This window comes from Podarcis liolepis, assembly GCF_965112155.1.
Source record: "Podarcis liolepis genome assembly, chromosome: 3".
In the NCBI taxonomy this organism is placed as follows: Eukaryota; Metazoa; Chordata; class Lepidosauria; order Squamata; family Lacertidae; genus Podarcis; species Podarcis liolepis.
The window spans coordinates 53644951-53671096 of NC_139557.1; the positions used below are offsets into that span (position 1 = coordinate 53644951).

Here is a 26146-nt window from a genome sequence, read left to right on the forward strand (position 1 = left end):
GTAGTTTTCTAGACAGGCAATTTTATATGGAACAGTCTATGATATCGATCTCCCAGGTTAGTATTTTCCTTTTCTCTTCAACAAAAACAAAACAAAGCAGCCAAGCAATTTAGCAGTATTTCTGTATTCCTCTTAAAAATATTGTATCAGAGCCTGCAAATCAGTAAGAATGTAAATGCTCAACTTGTGAACTGGAGGATAGAACCTTCTTGTATGCCATTTCATGGATAACTGTGTTATTTAAAGTTACCGTGCTTTCATGGAAAATCACTATAACATAATTTTCTCTACAACATAAGGCTCAGAAGTATGTACTGAGTTTACAGTAGTAGATATATCAGGTCTTGTATTGCAGTTTAGAGCTAGTAATGTTATGTTGTTAAACTGCAGTTGGTGCTCTAGACTCTAGATGTATAACAGTTTGGGGCATGTAGTAGACAAGGATTCACAAGGATGAGGCCAAATTTTATGAAATTATACATTTTATTATGTAAATATCTTGTAAATAAAATTCATTTATGACAAAATCCAATATGGTCAAATTATATCAAAAGTGTTTGTTTTCATAATCTACATATAAAAGTATCTTCAAAATAGTGCTTAAGTTAAAATTACATCAAGAGAGGTAGACCCTAAGAAGGTATTATAATTCCTTCTACTTTTTTGAGATATGTAATCCAGCATCTGTGCAATATGAGAAATATGTGAAACTGTCACTTAAACTGAACACTTCCACTACCTTTTGACAGACAATGAAATTTACTAACCCCAGCCAAAGTAAATTTGTCCCAGGTTATTTTTAACTGGATTGCATGAGCATAATTTGCTGATCTAAACTTTAACACCCCCGTAACAAGTGCTACATTGCTATCTTCAGTCTTGGTGGATCTATAGCAGGCCCACAGTTAGCAGCATCTAGCTGATTATAATCTTCTATTAAATCAGACAAAGATGAAAGCGCTTCAGGGAAACAGGACTGCTCCATCCCATCAATATGTAGGTAATGGTGAAGGTGAGCCTGCAAGAGTAGATGTTACATTAGTCACATGGTTTACAGGAACATTGAACAAATGAATTCAAGTCTTCTCCCAATACCACGTGCAAAACTGGTTAAAACTTTAATGTAAGGATCTGTTGTGATAATTTTTGGATTAAGGGTTAACAACAACAATAACAACAAGAATATCACGCACAATCTATCCACCATGTGTGTACTGTAGTTGGGTATGTGAGGGATTTGGCACAGGGCAGAACAGAGACTTCCTACTTTTGCTCTTTTCCTCCAGTTCATGTCCATGTGCATTTGCACCACAGTCACCCAACCATTTCTTTATCTCCAAACTGTATTATAACCCCTTCTAAGTCCAAGTGAAGCATGTGGGAAGGCTACCATTAGTGCAGCATATTTCCACATACCACTTGTAATATAAGTACAATTGAACTACTTACAATGACAATATTACGTCTCATTATGTGACATACCTTTTTCTTGTACAACCTTGTAAATCTCTCCTTGAGCTCTACAAAAGTAGATTTCACACAAGTGTTATTTGCTAGTGCCAACAATGAGTGCGAATGACCCACAGGTGGTACTGAACAGAGGCCAGTTTTCCATCCTTCTTGATTCCAGGAGACAAACTGAAGTGAAGTTTTCAACCTGCAATATGAAATTATGAGACTGACATGAAGGCAAGCAGTAAAATAAACTACACAAAACATGAACCCTAAATGCACATTCGACTCTACCCCCCCAATGGCACTTTCATGTGCTTTCAGCTACAGCTGTGCAACTGATCTGGCTGAATCCTAAACACAATTGGACCAATTTCTACCAAATCCAGATTGGCTAAAGGCAGCTACAAACCACTACAGAGTGGGTTGGGTTGATCTGAATCAATTTCAACTAAAAACAGCTTCTAAGAGCCAGTTTTGCAATTAAATACAGGTAACCTCCCATTTACGCGGGGGCTACGTTCCGAGGCACCGCGTGCATCATTGAATTAGCATGTATTTGAAACCACTGAAAAAGCCTGCAAACAACCTGTTCTGCCCATGCCCTGCCCCTTTTTGTGATGTTTTTGGATCACAATGTACATGTGCAGTTGCACACATATTGAAAGTGCGTAAATGGGGTGTGTGCGCCTGTACAGAAGAATGCTGGGTGTGAGGGAGCTAGACTTTGCTCATTAAGACCTCCAGCTTCCAATCCAGGATTAGAATCTCATCCAATGTATTTTGTTGTCTGTCTTTACAAACAGGCTGTCGTGGGTTTGTGTCAGTAGGTCTTGTGAGACAAATGTATCATAGCAAAAGCTTTGAGCAGTCACCCTGCCCTGCTACTTCACAGAAAACAGTGCCAGACCGACAGTGAGCTGAATTGCTATACTGAAATGCAGCTAAACAGGCCAAAGAGCATGAGAATTGGCAGGACTGAGCACTCAACTGACTGTACAGTCTTCCATACACAAACATGAACATCTCTCTATGTGTGAGTGTGTTTAGAAAAAGCAAATTTTAAAAGGTTGCTAGCACAAAATCCCCCTCATCTACCTTTCCAATGTGTAGCAAGGAGGGGCTGCTATGCCTCCAAATTTCATGCAACTACATGTATTTCCAAATACACATGAATAGGAGTGCCAAATATTTGAATTTCCAGATCCAGTCAAAATGGGTCAGACTTCAGACTGATTTCTGCCAGATCAGGGCAAGTTGGATTACCATATCCAGCCCCAAGTTAATTAAATGTTCAGTTAAATAGTATGTGATAGTGTTAATACCTATTTCAGGCAAATATGCTACCGTAGCATTTAAAAGCATATATTTGAAAAATTATATACATATGTACATAAATATATGTGACTAATTTTTCAGTCTCTGTAGGTTATTGAGAATATGGTCTTTCCCCTCTCCCTCTGGATGCAGCTGTGCCTGCAGGAGTGGATCAACATAACCTTAATAAGCTTACTGGAATTTGATCCTACAAACGAACACCAACTGGGAAGATTTGCTGTATGAGCAGTTAGCAGTTTCTCTTCTAATGTATGACGTGTGCAAACCTTTCAATGTTTCTACGAAGGTCTGAAATCTGCACATTTCCTCTGACTAACAGGGCACAGGCAAGGTACAAACTGTGCTTTGGGTCAGCTCGTAACAGTTGGTGATCTTTGCTAAAAGCATCTGAAAACATTTGGTCCAACCTAAGAGAAAAAAAAGAGTATCTGAGAATATGTAGCTGAGAAAACTTAGCAAATGTTAACACAATCATAATTTGTCAGCAGAGTAATTCTAAATATGCATCAAATAAAAATAGAACACTATTTCAATTGAAAAGTATGTTGAAGATTTAAAAATAACAAGAGTACAAGATTCCCATTACTTTATCATGTGTTACTAAACACATCCCATTTTATCTTCATGTAGTGAGCAACTATCATTCACATATCAAACAAGGTTACCCACCTTCGAGAGGGCACATTAACATCAGCCAACGTATACAGAGGTGTCAAGCTGGAAACAAGATAATGAAGTCGAGGAAAGGGAACCAAATTCATGCTGATTTCATTAAGATCCATATTAAGAGATCCTTCAAACCTAGCAGAGCTGTATACAGATAATGCAAGAGTTATAGAAAAAAAGTTTGGACACATATATTGCAGCATACAAAATCACGCTTTTGAATATTTGTAAGCTTACACTGTGAAATGTGTTGAAATCATTTCATTGTAAAATTTTCACTAATTTTCCAGCCTCAAGTAGGGGAAAGTCCCTTAGCAATATAGAAAGAAACAACACCCTAGGGGCTACAAGAGTATTGCTTGCTGTGTTCAGCTGCTGCTACAAGCGCTTTTCCTCTTTGTACTTGTGAAGCAGGGCTATTCATCTCTGCTGTGCTTCCCTCCCACATCATACCATAACAGTTGCACTACAAGCTTCTATTCAATTATGGGATGGAAAAGGAACATCTCTTAGTATGCTACAATAACGGATGCAGGTAGACTAGACGTGAGAGAAGCTGGGTCTGCCAAACAGAAGAAATGAAAGGGGAGCATAGACATTTTACTACACAAGCTAAAGGTGACATCCATTGATTTCAGTTTTAGCAACCACTTCTTATCTAATTAAAATTTTCAGAAGCTCACCTTGTCAAGTTCAACAGTAAGTTGGCCACAATATTGTTCATAGCATCAAATGGTTTCTCCCGAGAACACTTTATTCCACCTGCGCTTGAAGTTACTAAGCTGGCTGGTTTTATGGTTGATCCTAACTTTCCACAGTTGGTCATCTGATTAATTTTGCTAACAATGTCAAATAAAGACTGGAAAAAGCATAGGTGAAAAAGCTGGTAAATTTTTTTGAACGCAAAGCTATCCAACTTACAGCAGACTCCTAGGCATGACTACTCAGAAAGTCTGCTGGATTCAACAGAGCTTACTTCAAGGTAAGGGAAAGCTTTAATATTTTACTCAGTTGTTTCAGGTAAATTTTAAAATGAAGAATAAACAAAGAATAACTACATTGCACTTAAAACTGTAATCTAGAAAGGTTTTAATACATTAATACGGTATTATAAATTCTTACTTCATTTTCAATTGGCAATACACAGTCTGCATGGTCACTGAGTTCTTTCATAGCCAATACACTGTTATAAGGAGATGTAATGACATCATCCTCCCGGGAAGGATAAACAGAAGTAACAAATCTATATACTTCTGGAAATTCATCCTCAAGAAGCTTTAGTACAAATGTACCAAGACCAGATCCTGTCCCTAGAAGCAAGAATTCAAATAGTTAGAATGACAACGAGTACATGAAAAAGTCTTGTGTGGTATTCAACTTCCTTTGGATTTTCTTACAAGTGAGAAAGGTTTTTATTTTTATTTTAAAGTTCACCAATTGAAAGTTCAGATTTGGAAATGCAAAGATTGTCTTCTACTGGAAAAATTATGAGCGCTTAAGGTAGCAATTCACCAATATCATTTCTTTTGATAATGAGATTGCAGTATGGACTGCAATCTCAAATGGTATCCAACATTTGGATTTAAAGAGACAACCCAGATTTGAAGGCAGTATTTCCTTGAGACTTTCTAATCACGACTAGCTGATTATTTTAAGCAAAAACATTCAACATCATGAGAACTATCCAATTTACAGTATTTTACAGAGCAAATACATTTATGTTGTGTTCTGTGCTTGTGATAGAAATATACTTATTGCAGAAATACATTTTTTATTGTCAGATTACAATGAAAACATCATTATATTGCTTATTTAGAAGCTGCCAATGTATTCTATACATTACAATGTTGTCCTCAAAAGAATCTTCTAGCATAGGGTACTATTATTCACAGATCATAGATTTCAATGATGATCACTTGCCTAAGGTCACCTAACGAGTTTATGACCCAAGTAAGATTTGCAACTGGGAGTCTGGCTACACAAGAACCATGCTCTTCTCATGTAAATTACAAAGATGCTGACAAAAGAGTTTTGGTGCATAACACGTCAATATGCAGCAGAGCTTTTAAGATGCATTATATAAATATTTTCTGATAAGGAGGTCCACAATTCAATCACCAGATTTCTATTGGTTATAGCTTTGATTCAGGAAAGGTCTACTTGCCTGCCCCAAGCTCATTGCACAACACAGCAAACACAAGAGGTCAAAAGGAATTCTTGTTTGTGCTAGGTTGGAGACAGACAAATTCTCCTCCAAGTACTCTAGTATGCCCAGAGGATAGGGGAGATGCGAGGGTCCCATTTTTGATCATGTGCTGGGTTTGGAGCACTAGAGGCGGTTCTTAAGGTCATGAACTCTTAAGCTTTTGTTTCACCTTTTATCATACTTACCCCCTCCCATGGAATGAATGACAAAAAAGCACTGCAGACAGTCACAATGCTCTGCAGTCTTTCTTAGCTTTTCAACAATATCTTCTCGGTATTGACACCCATACACTTTGTGACCCACAGCCCTGTAAATAGGAAACATTTAATATGCTACCCTTCTAGTTCAACTCTGACAATTCTAGTTTATTTAAAATGTTTTAAATTCTTCAAGTATTTTTATGCCTATACAGAGTTCTCCCCACTGAGTTTTTCAGACTTAACAGAGCGACAATGTAGAAAGGTTTACAACTTAAAAATTAAATGAAATGAAACTTAGGAGAATTTGAAGGCAGCTTTAATTACGCTGGAAATAGCAGGCTGAGCCCCATTAAAGGCAACCAGGGGAAAGGCCTTCTGGCATGTACAGGGCTGACTCAGCAGGTGTGTGTCCATGGACACTCTTTGCCTCCCTAAACAAAAAGTTAATGGATTCATGTTAAAAGAGCCGGGGGACAGGACGGGACAGGGGGAGATCAGTGAAACAGCATGAAACAAAATGATATATTACCAAAAGCTTTTTACCAAAAACAAAAAGATCAAGAAAATAAAGGTATAACCAAACCATACAGTGTTCAGTGTGACCAGGATAGAATTCTAAAGAACTGCCTTGTCCTTTTTCTCTTGGCCTTCTGCCGCCTGGTTAAGACATTTTTATTCTAAGTGGAATTTGACCTGTCAAGCTGAGGTTTAGTAGACTGATCCTTTGTCTTAACTTGTTTTTAATCTGATGTACCTTGTTTTTTGCACCATAACACTCACTTTTTTCCTCCTAGAAAGTAAGGGGAAATGTCTGTGCGTGTTATGGAGCGAATGCCTGCGGGTGGCAGGGGGGATCTGCTGCAGTCGTGAGCAGAGGATCCATGGTTCCCCTTCCTTCCCTCCTCCGTGGTTACACATGGATCCTCAGGATTTTTGCATTGGGCTACTCCAAACTCACTGTCAGATCACATGTGTGTGGCCACAGCATGAACCACAAAAATCATATATCCACTATTTTGTTTAGAATATTTTTTTTCTTGTTTTCCTCCTCTAAAAACTACGTGCGTGTTATGGTCTGGTGCGTGTTATAGAGCGAAAAATACGGTATATCTTTTGTAGTATTTTTACTATTAGATGTATTATTATAGAATTAATTTATCTGTTCACACTTTCCCCCCTAATGACTGAAGTACTGTACTTATTAGAAGTTTTTAGTACTTCTTTGTGATCATCAAGTTTGATCTTCTGTTCAGAATCTCCCCTTTCATTATATAATCATTCAAAAGCATTTTTTATAAAGTTTAGATTTCTTTGACTTAAATTTCCATCTGTTTCCCTTCTTCTCTTTAGTCAGCTGTTCATATCTGTAATTAGATTACCATTTGACCTGAATGAACAACACTAGGAGTAGAAGAATACCAACACAGTGATATGATACATCTGTTCATGGAAATTCACAAAAAATTTTTTTTAAAAAGAGTAGCTATGTAGATATGACATACTGGCAGAATAGCTGTTAGTTGTGTTTTCAAGTTTTCCTAAAGGTAACAATAAAATAAAATATTAACATGGCCATTTATTCAAGAGACTGCAGAAAGTAAAAAGACAGAAATGTAGGAGTTCTGCTTTAAATTTCCATCTAATCTGTGTAAGAAATTTTTGTATGAAGATTTGAGGGGGGGGGGAATCTATCCTCACCAGTTGTTCCCTGAGCCAGAAACATCTGTTATCAGCTGCTTGCTATCAAAGACATCTCTCAATGGCCCCTGCAGAATTTCATTCACTACACCCTCTTCCATGTCAATCAAGAGAGCCTTAGGGAGCAGAACAAAAAGAATTTGGACTGAGAACGTCTGTCTTTAAAAACATTACGCAAAATAAATTAAAAAGATAAAAAATGCTTGCTTTACTTTAATTTCAGCACACCCTTGGAATAAGAAAGCAGACTTCAGAAGAATATCTCTAATTTATTTGCCTCAGGATGAAATTTAATAAAGGATCATTTTGGCAACCCTGATTTAGGGCAACTCAAGAATTAAAATGCACATATGCAACACATAAGGAAACATGCTCTTGCTAAAAAAATAAACAAATTAGAATGACTTCTATTATGTCTCAGCTAATTTCCTTTTCAGAATGGTACATAACTTTTAATCTTTTCTTATTGTTTATTTCAATCTTTTCTCCCCTGTATCAAATGCTCTTGGGGCATATTCCACAAAACAGGTGGCAGAATAAAACATCTTAAAATCACAACCAACAATAAACTTAACTACTAGATAGACCCTACTATAACTAGCACAACCAAAATGGCAACTTAAATACCCATGTTTTTAACTTGATGCTAAGCGGCAAGGGGATGGCATTCTGTAACCTGAGCGCACTACAGCACAAACTGATACACTATTGTATTATTGGGGTTCCGTTCCTGACTCCTGTGTGCATCCACAGAGCACGTAAGCCCGCCCTGCCCTTTTCAAAAGAACATGTGTCAATTGGACACGTGCAAAATGGTCACCACCGGTATTTTCAATTTAAACACATTGAAGCCAACAGTACTTTATCACTAGCTAAATGTACATAAAATAAAACGGCACTGCTAACGGTACTTTGATGTTTACCGTGTTTGGAGAAGCAGCAATTGTGCCATTAGCTATCAGATAAAGAGAAAATTATTAAATCTAGCTTACAAACTTGCTCATCTTCTGATGAGCTTTTACTTATTTTTCTAACCGGGCTCTTTAAGTGTGGAATTGACAGTTGGATTGAAGGGGGGGAACTGTGCATGCGCAGTTCAGAAGGTTTGTGTGTCTTATAGCTGGATCGGTGTCAGTCTCTAAGGAACCTGCAACATTCCTATATTCCTTGTGCTTGCAATTTGTTTCTTTTACTTGGTTTCTCGTTTGTTAAAATATACGTTTCTGGAAGCCATTATCTTTAGTTTACCATTTACAATTGAACTATAGGATTTGTTTTCAAACAAATAGCAAAACATATACCCAAGTGCACATACATATAGATATAATAAAACCTAAAATTTCAGATATTTCAGAGGCATACAAAGTATAAGAATTGACAGAATCAAAGATGTTTCCCCCTTACGCGTGCTTTTAAGGAATAGATTTTTCCTCTGCAGCCAGCGCTATCATCATCTGTCCTAGAAAAAAACAGAAGCAAAATTAATAAAAATCATGAAAGAGGACTACACCTAAGCTATCAGAGTATTACAATTTTCCCCTTTCATCGAAATTAAATTAAACTGAAAAGCAGAATAACAAGAACTAATATAAAGACTGTACACTTTATGAATTTCATTGCTCTTGCTCATTTTATAGAAGCCTGCCATGCAGAAGTCAATTAGGCTTTTCCTAGCCTAGGGATGGAAAAAACATCATCTGCTTAATTTCTGCAGTTGTGTAGACAAAGGAGAACTATTAAATAAAACCTGTCATGCCTCCCAATTGTAAGCAGTTATATATTTTATATCTTTGTTAGAGCAAACTGCAAAAAACAAGGGGTTAACAGTTTCATGAAGGCAAAAAGCAGATTCAGGTTACGTATAAAGCACTTTTCCTATACAGTGGTACCCCGCAAGATGAACGCCTCGGAAGACGAAAAACTCGCTAGACGAAGGAGTTTTTCGTTTTCTTAGCCGCTTCGCAAGACGCATTTCCCTATGGGCTTGCTTCGCAAAACGAAGCTTGCCCCGCAAGCTCCGGGGATAGCGGGGAAGCGCAGTGCGTCTTCCCCGCTGTCCCCGGACACCTTTTGAACCAAGGGGCGGCAACGGGGAGAAGCGATTCTCCCCGCTGCCCCTTCCCTTGCTTTAAAACAGGTCCGGGGACAGAGGGGAAGGCGCGCGCGCCTTCCCCTCTGTCCCCGGAGATTGTGGGGCAGGCAACGGGGAGAAGCAATCTTCTCCCTGCCGCCCCTTGCTTTAAACAGGTCCGGGGACAGAGGGGAAGGTGCGTGACACTTCCCCTCTGTCCCCGGATGGTCTCCATAGGAACGCATTGATTGATTTTCAATGCATTCCTATGGGAAACTGTGCTTCGCAAGACGAAAAACTCGCAAGAAGAAAAAACTTGCGGAACGAATTAATTTCGTCTTGCGAGGCACCACTGTAGTGAAACATGACAAGCAAAGGTATTAAAGGGCACATTAGTAACTCAAACTGGAGACTGAAGGGCTCAGGATGCGAGGACAACACTGACCACAATCTTATTGAGGCAAGTTGACACTGCAAAATGTGAATTACTCCAAAACAATGAACACCAAGCACCAAAGCCCATTCAGTACAGGTCAGACACAAGTAACTGATTGTAATGTATGCTGACATGACTGGCCACAAGATCCTACCCACTGATACCCACGGTATCTACAAAACCCAATGGAAGGAGAGAAATAAAAATAGTAAGTGGGACATAAACTGAACAAGAAATCCACAAAGTAAATGCTGGATCACTGCAATTTTATTTTTGTGACGCAGCACAAGATGCTAACTAACTTGCCGGCAGTAGTGCAAGGTATGATGGAGCAACATTTCTCTATGGATCCAAATATTGTGTTGTTATTTATTTTAAGGGCATCTTTAATAATTTAAGATTGTTCATAAAAAGAAAACTTACCTGGTATTCACATTTCTAAAGAAACTGCTTAATGCTTCATCGTAAATTCCTTTCTAAAAAAGAATCATTCAGTAAGCAAATCTTAAAGTGTGACACTTGTGCTAAAACTTAAAGTATGCATTCTTAAAACTATTTAACTCTTCTGAGATTATACATGCTCCTAATATAAAGCCTCATGTATGCCACTAAAGTGCAAGTAGCGTTCAAAAACATGGAATCCACAAATTATTTCATATCTATAGTGGAAGAGTATGACTCTATATAGAGAGAGCATCCTAATGAAAAGGAAAGTTGCATCACAGTAAAGCAATAATTTTGGATTTTCTTCAGGATGAATTAATGCTTTAATGCACATCTGGCTCTCAATATTTATTAGTAAAATTTGGAGTGAGGTTGTTCAGCCTGCCCTGGCAACCCCTCAGGCATCTGGTTGGCCCCTGTGAAAACAGGACTCTGGATAAGGTGGGCCACTGGTCTGATCTTATATTCTGCAAGTAGAGCAAGTGGCTGGGATCAACTCATCCTAGACTCTTCTTCTCTGCAAGAAAATGACAGCTTTTTCATCAGTAGTCTGGTGACCCATTTGAATGATCACGCTTGCCCTTCTTAGCCATTAACAGCCGACAAAGAGTTGGCTAGTGGGGTCCAGGAAGTGGCTGATGTCTCCTTGTTACAGTGGCCTTGAAATGGTGGCTATGCATCTCTAGAGTCTTTTGGATGAAACTGATCTTAAACACCCATTTCAATCGGGTTTCAGGCCCAGTTTCGTAATGGAAAATTGCCTTGGTCATCCTGATGGATGATCAGTTCTTGGAGAGAGAGAGAACATGCCCCTATTGATTCTCTGGACCTATTGATGGCTCCTGTTTAATGTTCCAACTAGTTAGCCATCCCTTCTTCTAGGATACTACACTCCACTAAGCATGCTCAGTCCTCACTGGGCCTTTTGTTGTTGTTCCCGTCAGCTTTTTGATAAAGTGATCTCTGTCCTTCTGCAAACCTTGAGGTTCTCTTGTGCATATCCCTGTTCTCTATTAATGGTGCCACTCTGGCCACACAAGCGTTAAAAGAATGGTGCTCCTGTGTGGAGATCCTGTGCTCCACATTCCAGCCATTCCCTTCGTCCTTCCAATGCCCATTAATCTTCCCACGTTCTCCCCAACAGCATTCCCTGGCCACCGGCTATATTTAGTCCCTCGCCTAAAGCAGGCGAAGTAAGACACGGGAATGCCAGAACAAAGGAAACGGCAGCTATTTCTAAAAATGACTTGAGTTAAGAATAGGATTTGCTCTTTTAAACAAGCAGCCATTTTAACTCGTCCACTGCGGAGCTCAGGGACAAGTATTAGCTGAGTGCGTTAAAAATCGCGCCAGCGCACGCGCCAAGACCACGCCCACAAATTCCAAAGCGCGGCGGTTTAACGGACACACCTTTCAGCGGCTCCCTCAGAGGGAGCAGTCAAGCAGGCATGCGCGTAAAACGTTCCGAACCCTTTGCATTTTACTGAGCATGCGCGAGCTGACGGGCGTTTTATTTCTCCTCTCAGTCGTCAGGCGGGGCTTGTTACCTTGTTGACGGCGGCGTGTTCCCGCAGTGCCAGATCCCAGAAGCGGCATCCTATCTGGTTGCCACACTGACCCACTGTGAGGTGAAGAAACAAACAGAGGTCAAGCTGCCGAACAGAGCAGAGTGGTGTGAAAAGGGGCCAGAGAGGGAGAAGGGAGCAGGGGGCGGGAGAGAGCGCGCGCTCACCCTGAACCACCACGGACTGCGTCATGTCTTCCGTTGGCGCGGATCTGGTTTCTAAGGCCGGCGAGAAGTGTAGCCCCGCCCACTACGGACGTGAGCGTGAGGAAAGTTCCCCGCGTTGTGTCGCAGAGAGGAGTTCTGGCCGCACGTTCCGCTGTCGAGACGCGCCGCGAACGCTCGTGGAGCGTTTCGTTCTTGCTTTGCGCGCATGCGCCGCGCCGCGCCGCAAACGGTGCTTTCCTGCCATCCGGTCCCCTCGCTAATAACAGTTATCCGTTTGTAGACCGCGGGCCACGCCCACCTTGGCTCGCTTTGTTCCGACCTCACGGTCGTACTTGATGCAAAGGAGGGCGAGGCTCATGTCAGAGCGGGGATTTCGGCGCGTCGGTCCCGCTAGCCTCTGTCGCCCCCTGCAGGACAACTTATTTCCTTGCGGCTGCTAAAAGGTCCGGGAGTCCCATCGCTCTCCCTTCTTATGTGGCCACCATCTGGAAATGACCGTCTGGAAGAGAGTAGAAAACGCGAAGGGAAAGGATCATGTCGTTAAGCACGTCGCGTATGAATACAAAAGAGTAACATTTTATTTTTTAAAAAAAGTTGGAATCAAAACGCATTTTTTGATCCTGTGTATGCATTGCAAAATAATCTGTTTAAAATGCACGGTTCTGTTTGAACAGCACATCCCTTCCATTTCATAATATTAAAACCAAATTACTAAACGCTGAAAAGGCAGACATTAGGTGACCCTCCTCCTACGCTCCCACATGAACCATGCGCTGTACTTGGTGGGCTCCTCGTTGGTATGTTGTAAAAGAGACAAGTTTGGGGACTAAATAGGGAACTGCAGCAAATTGCTTCATTGTTTAACCCAATCGTGCAAAGGCACACAAATTCTCAGTCACAAGGGTCTGGTAGGTTATCACACTCCTGTGACAGGAGTGCATTGTTCTATAAAGATCACAGTTTTGCACTGAGAAGTGAGCTGTAATAATACAGTCACAAGAACCTAGAGCGCTCTAATCAAGAAACATTTTAGCAAATAGTATCTAAAATAGTCAATACAGTTTCATAATGCCTGTGAAAATAATAAAAGCTAGTCTTTTAATTCAAAATAGAATATGAAGTTTACAAAAGATTATGCTTCATGATTTTGTAGGTATATTACCTTCAAGTACTAGAACAGACAATCACCTGTTCCATTTTTTCTTTCTACTTGTTTTCAGACGTGCGGATAGGAAGTATATTGCTGACCTTCACCCTTACCCCAGTGCAGAGGGTGAAATGAAGCAGAAGCAAAGCTTGATTGCATACACAAGTTGATTGGAAGAGACAGCCTTGACCTTTCATCGTATTCCCCTAAATAATCCCCCCGAAGAAATGCATTAACTCTGTTCTACCTGTATACAGGCTCTGTATCTTGTACAGAAGCACAAGAATGGATGTTGCTGTGTTTTTCCCCATAACAGTCAAGTGTCTCTAAATTTCAAATAAAAGGGTGAAGCCTCTTTGCTCTGCATGACCTGTCCATCAGTTCAGACTAGAGATTGTTTTGGAGAAGATTCCATTAGGTGTACTCCTACCTAACCCTTGGGAAGCTCATTCTTAGTTCAGATTACCTGCTGGTGGACCAAACAGGATAAATAATATGTTGTACTAGGGAAGATGGTTGGTAAATGAATAAAGTAGGGCAAATGGTTGCACTGTCCTAAGGTACCAGTCATCTTTATAAGGTACTAGTTTCTAGAGATTTAATATTTTAAGAAAAATCTCCATATTTGATGCAAAATGTATTGCTGCTAATGCTTTATACGGAAATAATGTGTATATAGCAGATATATAATTTGAAGCTTTATTTCTTTATTCTTTCTCATTTTCCTCGTTTACATTTCCATAGAGATTATTCTGCTAAGGTCAATCAACTGCCATTGTTTTGGCTTTCATTATAGAGAAATAAAGGCACAAGCATTTGAGGCATGTAGTTCTTTTATTTGAAACAAGAATTACATTTGGAATTTAAAACATTTGAAATAGTTTTAAAATGAACACTCATTCAGTGTGCTGAGTACAGCTTGTTTTAAGGTAGACTAGGCTGGAAAATTAGAATTTTTCAAGTGGAAAATGATTGTTCAGGTGTTTTTTCTAGTTTCAGGGATAAATGCATAACTCTGCCTCCAACTTAGTAGGTCATTTTGTCCTTAACTGAAAATCCGATTTCCTAATAAGAGTGCTAAGAGTAAAATCATGTAACTGAAATTTATCTATAAAACTAATATGAGCAAAAAAAATTAAGGAATTAATTACATTTGTCAGTTATGGAAATGAATTATAGTAAGTTCAATGCATTCAAATGAAAATTGAATAAAATATCAGTTTTCCTGTGATAATTGTTTTCCCCAGTCTAATTGAATGAAGAATAAAGAGACCAAACAAAACGATTCAAAAGACAATTGCTTGTGAAGCATGTCCATGACATAGTTTATTTTGTAATGTACATGTGGCAGATTTATTCAGTACAAAATACAAGCACAGATCCACTCACAGCACAGGCAGAGCACCTGTGCATGAGGGATCCCAATACAGTTCAGAAGAGATCTGTTTCCCCCCTTTCCCACCAATGGGTGCATCTAATTACATGCACATGTGGCAACACTCCTCTTGTAGTGTGCCTTGCAAGTTATTGTGGCTTCATGAGTACTGCACTGGGCAGAGAGATAGGACGGGATGAGGATTCTCCATGCATTTGTTGTAGATCCATAGTGAATACAGTTGACTCAGGAGTTATGTTCCAGGGATAGTGTATAAAGCCAAAATTTTGTATAGTCAAAATTCACGTGCCTTACATCTCCAAACTCTCTCCCAAGGCAAGTGCAATGGCAAGTGGGATTGCCATTGTTTTTTCTGCTGGGAGCTTGCACTCTTAAAAAAAAATTCCTGGCCAAGCACATAAAGCTGAATTCAGACAGGTTAATGTGCATAAATTGCGATTTGACTAGTGACCAAAGGTTGTTTTAGCAAATCTGCAGCATATAAACTGAAATAAAACCTTTGGTTCTGTTAAACCTTTTAAAAGATTTTAATTTACTTGTTCATAGCCAATGAACATTTCAGTGCTCTTAATACACCTAGAAAGGCTTGCTACCCAGACTCGGGGCAGAATTGACAAAATGATTTTAAGTGTGGGGGAAGCAGAAATCCATATTTGAAGTGCAGTTTCTGGGCAATGATAAGCAAGGCATTTGCAGTGTCACAATAGAAGAAATGAAGTTCTCTGTCTGGAGCCTCTTGATACAGATGGGTGGGTTTCTGCTTGCGCTCCTTGCTGATTCACACAACAGCTATAATTTTGTGCAGAATTGGGCATGCCTAAATCTGTTATTTCAGTGGGCTTGGTGAACCTATACAGTGGTACCTCGGGTTACATACACTTCAGGTTACAGATTCCGCTAACCCAAAAATATTACCTCGGGTTAAGAACTTTGCTTCAGGATGAGAGCAGAAATCGTGCTCCGGTGGCGCGGCAGTAGCAGCACACCCCGTTAGCTAAAGTGGCGCTTCAGGTTAAGAACAGTTTCAGGTTAAGTACGGATCTCCAGAACGAATTAAGTACTTAACCCGAGGTACCACTGTATCTGCTTAGAATTAGACTCGTAATACTCATTCCCCAGCTGCCCTTATGTCCCTCAGTAATTTGACACATTGCAACATACTTATAATTTTTTTGGAAGCAAATTCCCAATGAAAAAAATAATAATGCTTTATCGTGTACATATAGTGAGTGATATATTTTCATTTCCTTGGTACTAAAAATTGAAGGTTGCACAGTTGTTTTTCTCCTTTGGGGCTGTACAGGCCCCTGCAGTTAGCAGTTCATCAAGTGGCAGGACATAGGTTGATGCTCACAGCACCACTGACCAAAGCTGCCTTACTGAAACTTACTGGTCTTTCATCAATCATAAAGTTACGGATGCATCCAGTAAAGGAACTGTGGGTGGTAAGGCTGAATGTCAGGAGAGACTCTGTAGAGAGGTAAAAATATATATACATAAGTCATTCAAGAACTCCAGTATCAATATAAGATCATGCTAGGACTGGTTTAACTAAAAGAGACAGCTGTGTAAAACTTGGAATGTGGTTTGTTTGAATAGTATTGCCCTTGTTACTGCTATTTACTTTGATATGTACGGTATATATGTATGTGTGTGTGTGTGTGTGTATATATATATATATATATATATGTTTGTATTTGTGTGTGTATTTATATATATATGTGTGTGTGTATAATTTATAAATAGTTGTCAAATAAAGGTTTTCAATAAACTAAATTATTTTAGTCTTATATTTGTATTCTGTTATATTGTCAATCACTTGTATTGAAATTATTCCTTCTAAAATATAGCACAAAGATGTATAGAGAGCTACTTCATCCCACCTCCAACAACAAATATTTATTACAGTCGTAGACCAGCATAAGGAGGGAGGGGTACAATAATTTAAAATCTAAAACCCCCTCCCCCAAATTATAGGTCTTTGCTAATGAACAGCACAAGGTATGTGACCATTACTTTAAAGAATACTTTTTTTAACACACACACACACACGGTTAATCTTTGAAAATAATATTAAAATGAGAATAATCGTACCTGGCACTCCTCCAACAAACACAGGCTCCCTGTGGTCAGTTGCTCTTGGATTTAATGGTCCTACTACATGATTCACTTCTGAATCTACATCCAACTGTACCACATTAGCATCTCTAATAACTGTCATATGAAGCAAAAAAGAATAATATTCTGTTATATTGTCAACCACTCTTCTTTCTGATTTTTCTTGCATACAAGCATGTAAGCATACAGTACTCATAAACATATGAAAATCCCGAAGAACTAGACTATTTTCCCATGGCCTGGATACGCTCTCATATCTGAATAGCTCAGTAGGTCCCAACATGGATCTTATAACTCCAAAGCATAGCTTGTCAACTTTCAGATTTGAAAATAAGGGATCAGCAGCCTCACCTGTCCCGGTGACAGTCTATGGGACATCTAAAAATCCGGGATAGCAATGGGGAAATGGCGCTGAGATAAGGGAATTTCCCACAAAAAAAGGGAAGGTTGACAGCTATGCTCCAAAGCCATGGGCAGGATTTACCTAACAAATCCCGTAAGTGGACGCTGTGCAAGGGCTTCAAATTGCACCATGGGGCTTTCCCCCTTCTGCCTCTGAAATTAGCTGGGAGGGGACTTGTGAGAACCTCAAGAACAGCACATTTGAGGAGGAAAGGGGGGGCGTTGCTGTCTGACAAGCTGAAATGCTGAAAATGGAAATGACATTTAACCTCCCATGCTTAGGACAAATTACATACATCCTAATATAACATGGCATTCTTCCCCACACCCTGTTATGCAAGTAGCCTAGAAGCAGGGAAATAGATAATGTGACAGATATTGCAAAAGATGATAGGAGATTAATTGGATGTTTTCCATTTTCAGTAGCAGCCAAACTCTTAACCACAGAATTTTGGATACATTGTCACCCTTTTTCAGACCAAGCACTACCTGATTTCCACACATGCATAGCCTTATAATTCTAAGTCATTTACATACATGACATGATTCACAGCCCTAGCCAGTATTGATAATGTTCAGGGATGCTGGGAGTTGTGCCCCAACAACATCTGAAGGGAGCACCCCATCAACCATCCCTGATTTAGAGTACTGATGAGAGGGAAGATCAGAAATCAACACTGAACAGGACTTTAGATGTTCACTCACCTGCAATTCTGTGCCATCGGCCATCACAGAGATTCTGTTTTGGTGTAACTGAGGTTGAGAAGTCTTTGATGCCATTGTTCAGCTTCACAATGACCTGGGAGAACCATTTGATTCACATTTAAAACCTTAGTTTTGACTAGAAATATTTAATTAAAATGCATAAAGCGGTGTAAAGGCTTTTTAACATACTGTTCTCCAAATGAGTCAGCATGAATTTATACCACAGGCATAAGGTCTATATTTCTTCACAAAGTGAAATCCCATACATGTATACTCAGCTGTAAATTAGAGTTTCACAGGGCTTATTTCAGGTATGTCTATAGGATTGCTTGCAAAAATCCTGGATGGTTGATTACCACCTCCAAAGTCTACACGAGGTGAGCCTGAGAAATAGTGGCTTGCCAATGGGGACCTAGTGAGCTTTTTTTTTACCATGGCATAATTTGAACCAGGACATCACTTTCAGGATTTACACCATACCAGCACTACCATAGCCTTCAGATGAAATATTTCCAGCATTTAAAACACAAAAGGAGGCTACAGTTTGTTAAATAAATAACATAAAGTAATTGGTTCTCAGAACCACTTAGCACTGCTAGATTACACTGTATAATTCATTGGAAAAAATGTGGTCTTTCCTAAGCTTGTGCCCAACATAAAATATAGTGACTAACAAAACATAAATGTTAAATTATAGCAAAACCTCTTAGCTTCTACCAATATCAGTTGCTGTGATAAAAACGATTCCGTTTCTATGGTGGCAGTTACAGAGCTTTGAGGATGGACTGCTCAGAAGGACTTCATTCGCTGAAGCTAAGCGATGCTGGTACTATCCTCTAGGCTGAGGCTTTGCTATCCAGAATAAACTTGTCTCAAGGACCGTTTAATGCTTTCATAGCTATCTAATTCTTGAGGTCTTTGGCTTTTTTGTCACTCCCCCCTTTATTATTCAAGGACACCCAAACACATTCACAGGAAATGGTATTTGTGATGCATGCTATAAAGAAATTATCACTTGATCCAAAACTAAAGAAAAATTACCTAGCTAGCGTAGTGCTGCTGCCAGGGCCATTCAGCAGACAACACAGCCGGGCTGGTGTACCAAACTACCATCTAAAAAGGGCTTTTCATAAGACCATTAAGCTCAGGGTCTAAAATTAACCAGGGCTGCAGTCCCAACCACATCTACTCAGAAGTGAGTCCCACTGAATTCAGTGGGGCTTACACCCAGATAAGGGGGGTTACTGGAGACCACAGAAGGGGAGACTGCTTGTGTGCGTGGATCTTGCTCGAGGGCTTCCCAAAGGCATTTGCTTGGCCACCATGAGAACAGGATGCCTGGCCTGATCTAGCAGAGCTCTTCCTATGTTCTTAGGTAGCAGCTGTAAATTTTGAATTTTTAAGGCAGCAACACAAAAATGTCAAATATTTTTCCCCTTCATCTTGACAGTGTTTTTAAAAATCGATGTTACAACTGAAGTTTTTTTTTTAATTGCGTGGACTCTGTATGCACCTGAAACAGAAGAACTACAACTCGTGTATATTGTGTCTTTTTATGGGTAAATGGGATCCCCTTTTTGATAAATTAGAACCTGTCGCTATTAAGAGCGAATTTTGGTTTGTACACAATGAGCATTCAAAAAGGCCTGCATATAAGAATGTAAAGGGAAATATTAGTCCTCCTTCATACCTGGCCGTGTTTCATGTGTACATTCAGGAATTCTCCATTTATACTGTGTGCATGCATCAGGATTCCTGAACTGCTTCGAGGACGGATTTCAAAAATAACTTCAAATTTCAGCCCCAAACTGAAGGATTCATCTGTAGGAGAAAACCATGACAAATCACAGAATGATTTTGTGTTTGTTTGTTTTTTGCACCAGAGTTAACTGGGAAAAAATAGTCACCTGCTGCAGGACATAAAGATTAACTATGGCTTCCAATTGTGTATATTTCTTAAATATTTTTCATCTTGGGAATATGAGCCCCCCCCTCCCTTGATAGCATCAAGGAATGATGATTAAGAGCTCTTCAACTCTTCAACTCTTGCTTTAAATATTTTGCCTGAATTTGTATTTGGTGGTATCCAGTTAACTTAAGCCAGTATCATGGCTAAAGTTATGACCATTTATTTCAGTGGGTATCAATGGGTATACTGTATATTATGTATATTAGCAGAATTTCAGTCCATTGCCACTTGAGCAATGTGCTGGTTTTGTGAGAGGGCATGGCTCCATGCTTATCCATTTTTAGGTGAGCAACCACTAGGCACTATTTATGAATTTATAATCTGTGGCATTGAGGGTGACACCTGCAGTTCCTATGCTACAGTAAAACCAAAGACTAATGGCTGGACTTGATTAGTGCCCACTAGTGCTGCCACTGAAAGGACTGGAATCTCTTCCTCCAGTGAGGCAGGTTATCTGGAGCAAGGCGGGGAGTGTGTGGAGCAAATGATTCTACTGTATGCTAAGAAGACTACATGGCACCCAGTATAATTTTCAAATAACGGTTTCATTTCAATTTAGTTATGTCTCCCCCTCCCGCCCCTTCACTAGGCAACTAGGTATCAATTCAGGCATCAGTCTGATGGATGAGTCAATGGTTAGTGATACATTACCAAGTATAATGTATCCTCCTTCTGATGAAAAATATGTTCCTTCTTCTGATAGGCCTTCAAAACAAGGAGTTACGCTAAACGTTTGTGAAGGAGAAGTGACTGGTCTTCCATTGAGCTGTAAACTGCCCAGACAACCACTAAAACTGTAGACGGAGTTGATCTGATAAAACAAAACAGATTAAGCAAAATAGTAAAATAAGTAAAAGAGAAAGCCTCTGGCTTTTCCATTTGCTTAGGTGTACAACTGTTTATGGATACTTTTTCAAAAAAGCAATTTAAGGCCAAAAAGAATAGTGGGAGTAATAATGATTCTCACAGTCTGCTTGGTTCTTTTTGTTAGTGTCAAAGCAGCATGAGTTATTTTCTAATCATATAACTGGAGAGGTTCTAGTCTAATCTCATGTGATGTAGGAAATTTGGAATGAGATCATTGCCAATGGATCCAGAATATATTAGTGTTAACAGATTCAAATGCAGGATATATTCTGATTCATTGCAAATCATCTCCAATAGATGCAGAGCTTTAAAGCATTTCTGCCCAGTTAGTTCCCATGTTGGTTTGGATCTTAATATATGCCGGCTTTGTTGTAGAAAAATACATTTACCTGGATATTTTTGGCAGCTTTTCCTGGTGCCACACCCCCTACGTAAAAGGGTCTAGCAACTTGCCATGCTTTATCAAAAGAAGGAAGACTGTCTTCAAGCACCCGGAGACCATCAATTGTCAAGCGGCCAATATTTTTCTCCCGAACAAACATTACCTAAAAAAAGGCAGAGGTGAAGTCAACATTAGCATACAGAGACTAGTATACAATATAGAATTGTATAGCATCATATGTATTTCAGAGGAGACTGTTTGATTTATTCCACTACTCTAGAAACTCTTCATCCACTTCACAAGTGGGAGCCTGGTATTTTTATTGCAATAAATCCCAAATGTTTTGACAGACAGATTTTATGCTTTTTTTGGAATAGCAGTTTTTTAAAGCACATCATGATCTTTTCTCTTCCCGCTTACATTGTGCCATTGGTCATCATTGTACTTCTCCTGGCTTCTAATTCTTAATTTCCGGTAGCCACTGTTGAACATAAAAACCAGACGGCCGTGGGCAATAAAAAGGGCCATGAAATTTTCCTCCTCTTGATCAGAGACATAGAAGATCATTCCATGGGATGAGTGAGTCTTCAGGCTAATGGAAAACTGAGATCTGTCAAACAAAAACGGCACTTTAATATGTGAACAGAAATTGGTGAACAACCTGCCTTGCACAACTTGATGGGAATATGCATACAGGGAATAATAGTTGTGAAATGGCAAAAATTACTTTAGTTAGCTTAGTTTTTATTCCTTCGGTTTTGTAAAAATGCTTATCGGCATTGATTTGTAATATTACAAGTGTATGCTTAGCTGACTGTACCTTTCATTGAAATCCTTTGGTAAGTAATCAAATTCTTGCCGGCTATTTGCTGTTCCTCCAAACAGATATGTATGCTCAGTTGCTTTGGGGCTGCTGAGGAAGGTACAATGTGGGTCCCCTTGAGAGATCTCTTCTTGACCTTTTCTTTTAATGCTTGCTGAAAATTGTGAGGCTGCTATGTTGTCTTTTCCAACCTTCAGACAAATAAATAAATAAATAAATAAATAAATAAATAAAAATAGTTGCTACAGAATTGGCAATTCTTCTGTCTACTTGTAGATGTTACTTCAGATGGTCAGATCTAATCTTCACTGTAGTGCTAATATAAATCAGCTCTAATCAAAATTGCACAGGCCCATGGTAAAAACAGCTACCTATTTATTTAAAGCCCTTGGAGAGAGAGGCTACAGGATGTGGAAAGACTCCAGCTGCCCTCACCTATGTTTTCCCTTTGCTATTAAAATTATATCCCAGCCCTTCTTTATATATGAACTAGCATTTTGCAGGTCCAACATTCAATGGTGTTCAAAGGCTTTGTTCCTTCCAAGACATCATTGAGAGCCGGTGTTGAAGGGAACTTGGGTCACCCCCCATCCCTGGTCTGAAAGCACCATGAGCAGTTGTAAGTCTGGAGCAGCTCACCCTTTTCTTTTGGCTTCCTTTGGGTTTGGAGGAATTTTTTCTTTTCTTATGGAAAAGGGCAGCAGGAGGAGATTCAACAGGACATCCATATAAGGATGCTTGGATTTTCTCAGGATATCGCTGGAAGTCTTCCACCTCAACGTCTTGATCCAATCTGTGTGGTTTTTGAAAAAGATAAAGTTGTTATTCCTAACAATCCACTATGATTGTGCATGTAGGGATTTTCTTCCTTCCCTCAAAAACAAACAACAAATTAAAACAAATTTTTAAAAAATCCATGTCAGTAAGAACTACATGCTCATGGAATAGATTCATGGAAACTCAGCCCTTTGCCACTTTTTTTGCTGCACTTACAGCCAAGCTTTGCTGCATCATTCATATAATTTTTGTATTATATTTCAAACTGAGTGGCTGTATGTCTGTTTGCTAGTGTGTAAATGACTGCAAATGGAAATATAAATGGGATATACGATCTAGATCGCCTTTCATCCTCAAGGGAAAAGCAGAAACAGAAGAGTGTATGGTTGTAGATCGGAGACTTTGCTAACCTTTTAAAACTGCAGGCAATCAACAATTGACTTTATTGAAGTATTCCAGCAGCTTATCTCAGTAGCCTATTTTTTAATGCACTCATTACATTTAAAATCCTGTCCCATCCTAGAAGGCTCTTGGTGGGTACCAAACAATTTAAACACAGCATTAGGTAAAATGGCCAATATTAAGAGGATAACTGCTCAAGCCTGGTTTCAGCAATGACATTAACACTGAAAACATTGCCAGGATAAACAGGTTCATTTATTCTGTTTTAGTTATCCTATTACTCAAAAGATGTATCAAGATCCAAATTCTATTACCAAAAGACATGATCACATCCTCAGAAAGCCTATGCAGCAGAAGCTGCCATTGACACAGGTGAATCTGATTTTTCTCTCTTCCGTGGAACACAGCTCCTGGCTCCTTGCATGGGGTATACAGGGCGGTCCTAGATCCTTGTTCCTTTGCCTTAAGGCAGTAATTGAATCTGAAGCAGGTTTGACAACAAGTGGGTAACTGTTGTTCTCTTATCTTGTTTCTTACCAGATGACATTACTTTAGCTTCTGTGGCAGAAACTGCTCTTTGCACCTCTGTAGCTATGATGCCCCGGGGTTGTACTCAATAGTTATCAGAGCAGTACATACCCTTACATGGAAATACTACATATCAACATATCACACGACCATGGAGTCAACGTGTATCAAAACAAACAAAACCAATGCAGTCCCGGGAAAAGACAGCCCATTAGGTCTCCCAAAGACTTGAAGCAGAAAATATGTTTTTCATGACACATAAAAAATTGATAACATGAAGAATAACCATATACCCATCAGGAGGAGTTCGGGACCCAAATAGTTGAAGGAACATCTCTATACCAGCTTGCCCGGGCTGCTATCTATAGGGGTGCCCCTTTTCATCATCCCACCAATGAGCTTGGCTCACTGTGATGCAAGACATGGAGGTTTTTTGTAGTGGTGCTCTCTTTTATGCAACTCTCTAGCCTTGGAGGTACATAGAGTATTAATTACAGTGGTATCTCAGGTTACATACGCTTCAGGTTACAGACTCCGCTAACCCAGAAATATTACCTCAGGTTAAGTACTTTGCTTCAGGTTGAGAACAGAAATCGTGCTCTGGCGGCGTGGCAGCAGCAGGAGGCCCCATTAGCTAAAGTGGTGCTTCAGGTTAAGAACAATTTCAGGTTAAGTACGGACCTCCGGAACGAATTAAGTACTTAACCTGAGGTACCACTGTAATGGGGTTTCAGTGTCATCATAGGCCTGATAGAATCATCCAGGCCATTAGAATATACTAGGCTATGAGGTGAGACCAGCTGTAATTGACATACTCAAATGCTGGAGAAATACTGGTGGTTCATGGTATGGTGTTTTAATTTGTTATTATTGTGCTATAATTGCTTTTATTTTTGTTTTAAACTGCCCCAGGATGGATTAGCGGTGGTATAGAAATGCATCAAGTAGCTAAATATACAAGTTGAAATGCACTTGCCTTGTGAAATAAGCGTTGCTTATACACCCGGTGAAGTTGGCAAACTCAGTAGTGATGGGAGATCCACCAAAGTAGAATTTCTTGGTGCTCACTGGCTTTTCCTCACTTTCATATGCTGAATTATCTACACTTTTCTTTTCTTCATCTACCAAAAGCTCAAGTCTGCAGAACAAAATAATGCATCTTACACGGAGTCTTTTAAATTCAGCATGTGATAATATATATTACCCAAGCAGCGTAGCCATTTCGGTGATGTTGAACTTGATGAAGGAGTCACTAGGTGGCACCATCAAACCACGAGTGTGCTCAGAAATGAGAGGCAGCTCCGTAAAACCCCTGGAAATACTGAAGTCACACACATCTTAACTGCAGTACCTGGGAGCAAGCCTCGCTGAATTTAGTTGGACTTACTTCTGAGTAGAGATAGGTGGGATTGCACTATAAATCATTGTCACGGTGCAATCCTAACTATAACACTATGCTTACAGCAGCATCACAGACAAAGGAAATGCAGAAATTGAAAAGCCATTGAGTTTTTATAATATTTCATGTGGCAGGGATGTGAGTGACATTGTTTTGATATGGCTGAATAAAAAGCATGCAGACGCCATGCCCCCACTCATTCCTTTTGTACTGATATTTCAATCTTTGTGTGTGACCACTGGGCTGCTGTTGTGGAAACAGATCTAACATGGCAGGACTGCCACACAGCATCTTGCCAGTTTCAATGTCGCAAAGATATACCAGGCATTTAAAACCTATGCTGCATATTCAAAATATTGACCTATTTCAGGTGCCTATGGGCCTCCACATATTGCTGAACTACAAGTCCTATCAGCTCGGCAAACATGGGCATATATCCAGGGATCATGGGAGTTCAGCAACATCTGGAGGGCCAACGGTACCCTGGACCTGAGCTTTTTATTAATTGTGTTAAATAAAAATATTGTAATACTCTTCTGCTGAGCTGGGGTGTTCCTATTAGTTTTGGGGTACATCTATTCCATGCTGACCTTCTTAAATAAGATATTAGTGTGGAATGTATTAGTGTGCATTTTGTATTATAATAAATATATCCAAGTGGAGTAATGAACTGTGAGTGTAATAAGATGTGCATCGAAACAAAAATAGTTTTACCTTTCTGGTGAGGCGGATGTAATGACAAAATGGGCTTTGCCATCATTATAAGATCTTTCTCCTGCCTGAACTTTGACTCCTTTAGCATTTAAAACAACAGCTCCCTTCTCCAAGGAAATAGAGAATACATCTGACTGAAACACAGAGAAAAACATTAGACCCACAAGTCAAGGAACGGTTAGTAATAATTCTTGTAATGTAGTTGAGCAAAGTAAGCGTACTGAGATAGAACCAAAACGGACGGGATGTGATGTGTGTGAATGCATTGTGGGGT

The 26146-nt window shown here is 39.6% G+C and overlaps 2 protein-coding genes and 1 long non-coding RNA gene across 9 annotated transcripts in view; 1 reads left to right on the forward strand and 2 right to left on the reverse strand.

Moving 5' to 3' along the window:
• Positions 1-464: 464 nt before the first annotated feature.
• Positions 465-13386, reverse strand: TUBE1 (tubulin epsilon 1). 6 transcript variants are annotated; one of them, XM_083497852.1, is made up of 12 exons: positions 12244-13386; positions 12059-12132; positions 10491-10543; positions 8965-9019; positions 7561-7676; positions 5848-5969; positions 4579-4766; positions 4140-4315; positions 3460-3600; positions 3057-3197; positions 1483-1657; positions 465-1018 (listed from the first exon to the last, which is right to left on the reverse strand). In XM_083497852.1, the coding sequence occupies exons 1-12, from the start codon at positions 12266-12268 to the stop codon at positions 860-862; spliced, it is 1425 nt and encodes a 474-aa protein (XP_083353978.1). In that variant the 5' UTR covers positions 12269-13386; the 3' UTR covers positions 465-859. The 6 variants fall into 6 exon arrangements, with proteins under 6 accessions (XP_083353978.1, XP_083353983.1, XP_083353979.1 ...); XM_083497857.1 differs by lacking the exons at positions 12059-12132; positions 12244-13386 and adding an exon at positions 11922-12020 and having other exon boundaries at positions 8940-9019; XM_083497853.1 differs by lacking the exons at positions 12059-12132; positions 12244-13386 and adding an exon at positions 11922-12019.
• On the forward strand, positions 12007-13754 carry LOC310704469. The gene is made up of 2 exons (XR_014524793.1): positions 12007-12139; positions 13464-13754. It is a non-coding gene; the product is annotated as an uncharacterized lncRNA (long non-coding RNA).
• Positions 13755-14687: 933 nt separating this feature from the next.
• Positions 14688-26146, reverse strand: part of LAMA4 (laminin subunit alpha 4) — a 74127-nt gene continuing 62668 nt past the window's right edge. The window contains exons 28-39 of one of the 2 annotated variants that reach the window (XR_014524757.1): positions 25873-26006; positions 24736-24897; positions 22692-22845; positions 22050-22243; positions 21650-21839; positions 21237-21392; positions 20632-20791; positions 19702-19832; positions 18012-18105; positions 16881-17000; positions 16042-16256; positions 14688-15649 (exon numbers count right to left, since the gene is read on the reverse strand). Coding sequence is in view for 1 of the 2 variants with exons in the window: in XM_083497745.1 (XP_083353871.1) it covers positions 16111-16256; positions 16881-17000; positions 18012-18105; positions 19702-19832; positions 20632-20791; positions 21237-21392; positions 21650-21839; positions 22050-22243; positions 22692-22845; positions 24736-24897; positions 25873-26006 (1641 nt within the window). In the remaining variant the exon portion in view is untranslated. Of the gene's footprint in view, positions 16257-16880; positions 17001-18011; positions 18106-19701; positions 19833-20631; positions 20792-21236; positions 21393-21649; positions 21840-22049; positions 22244-22691; positions 22846-24735; positions 24898-25872; positions 26007-26146 lie in introns of both variants that reach the window. The other variant, XM_083497745.1, reaches the window with a different exon arrangement.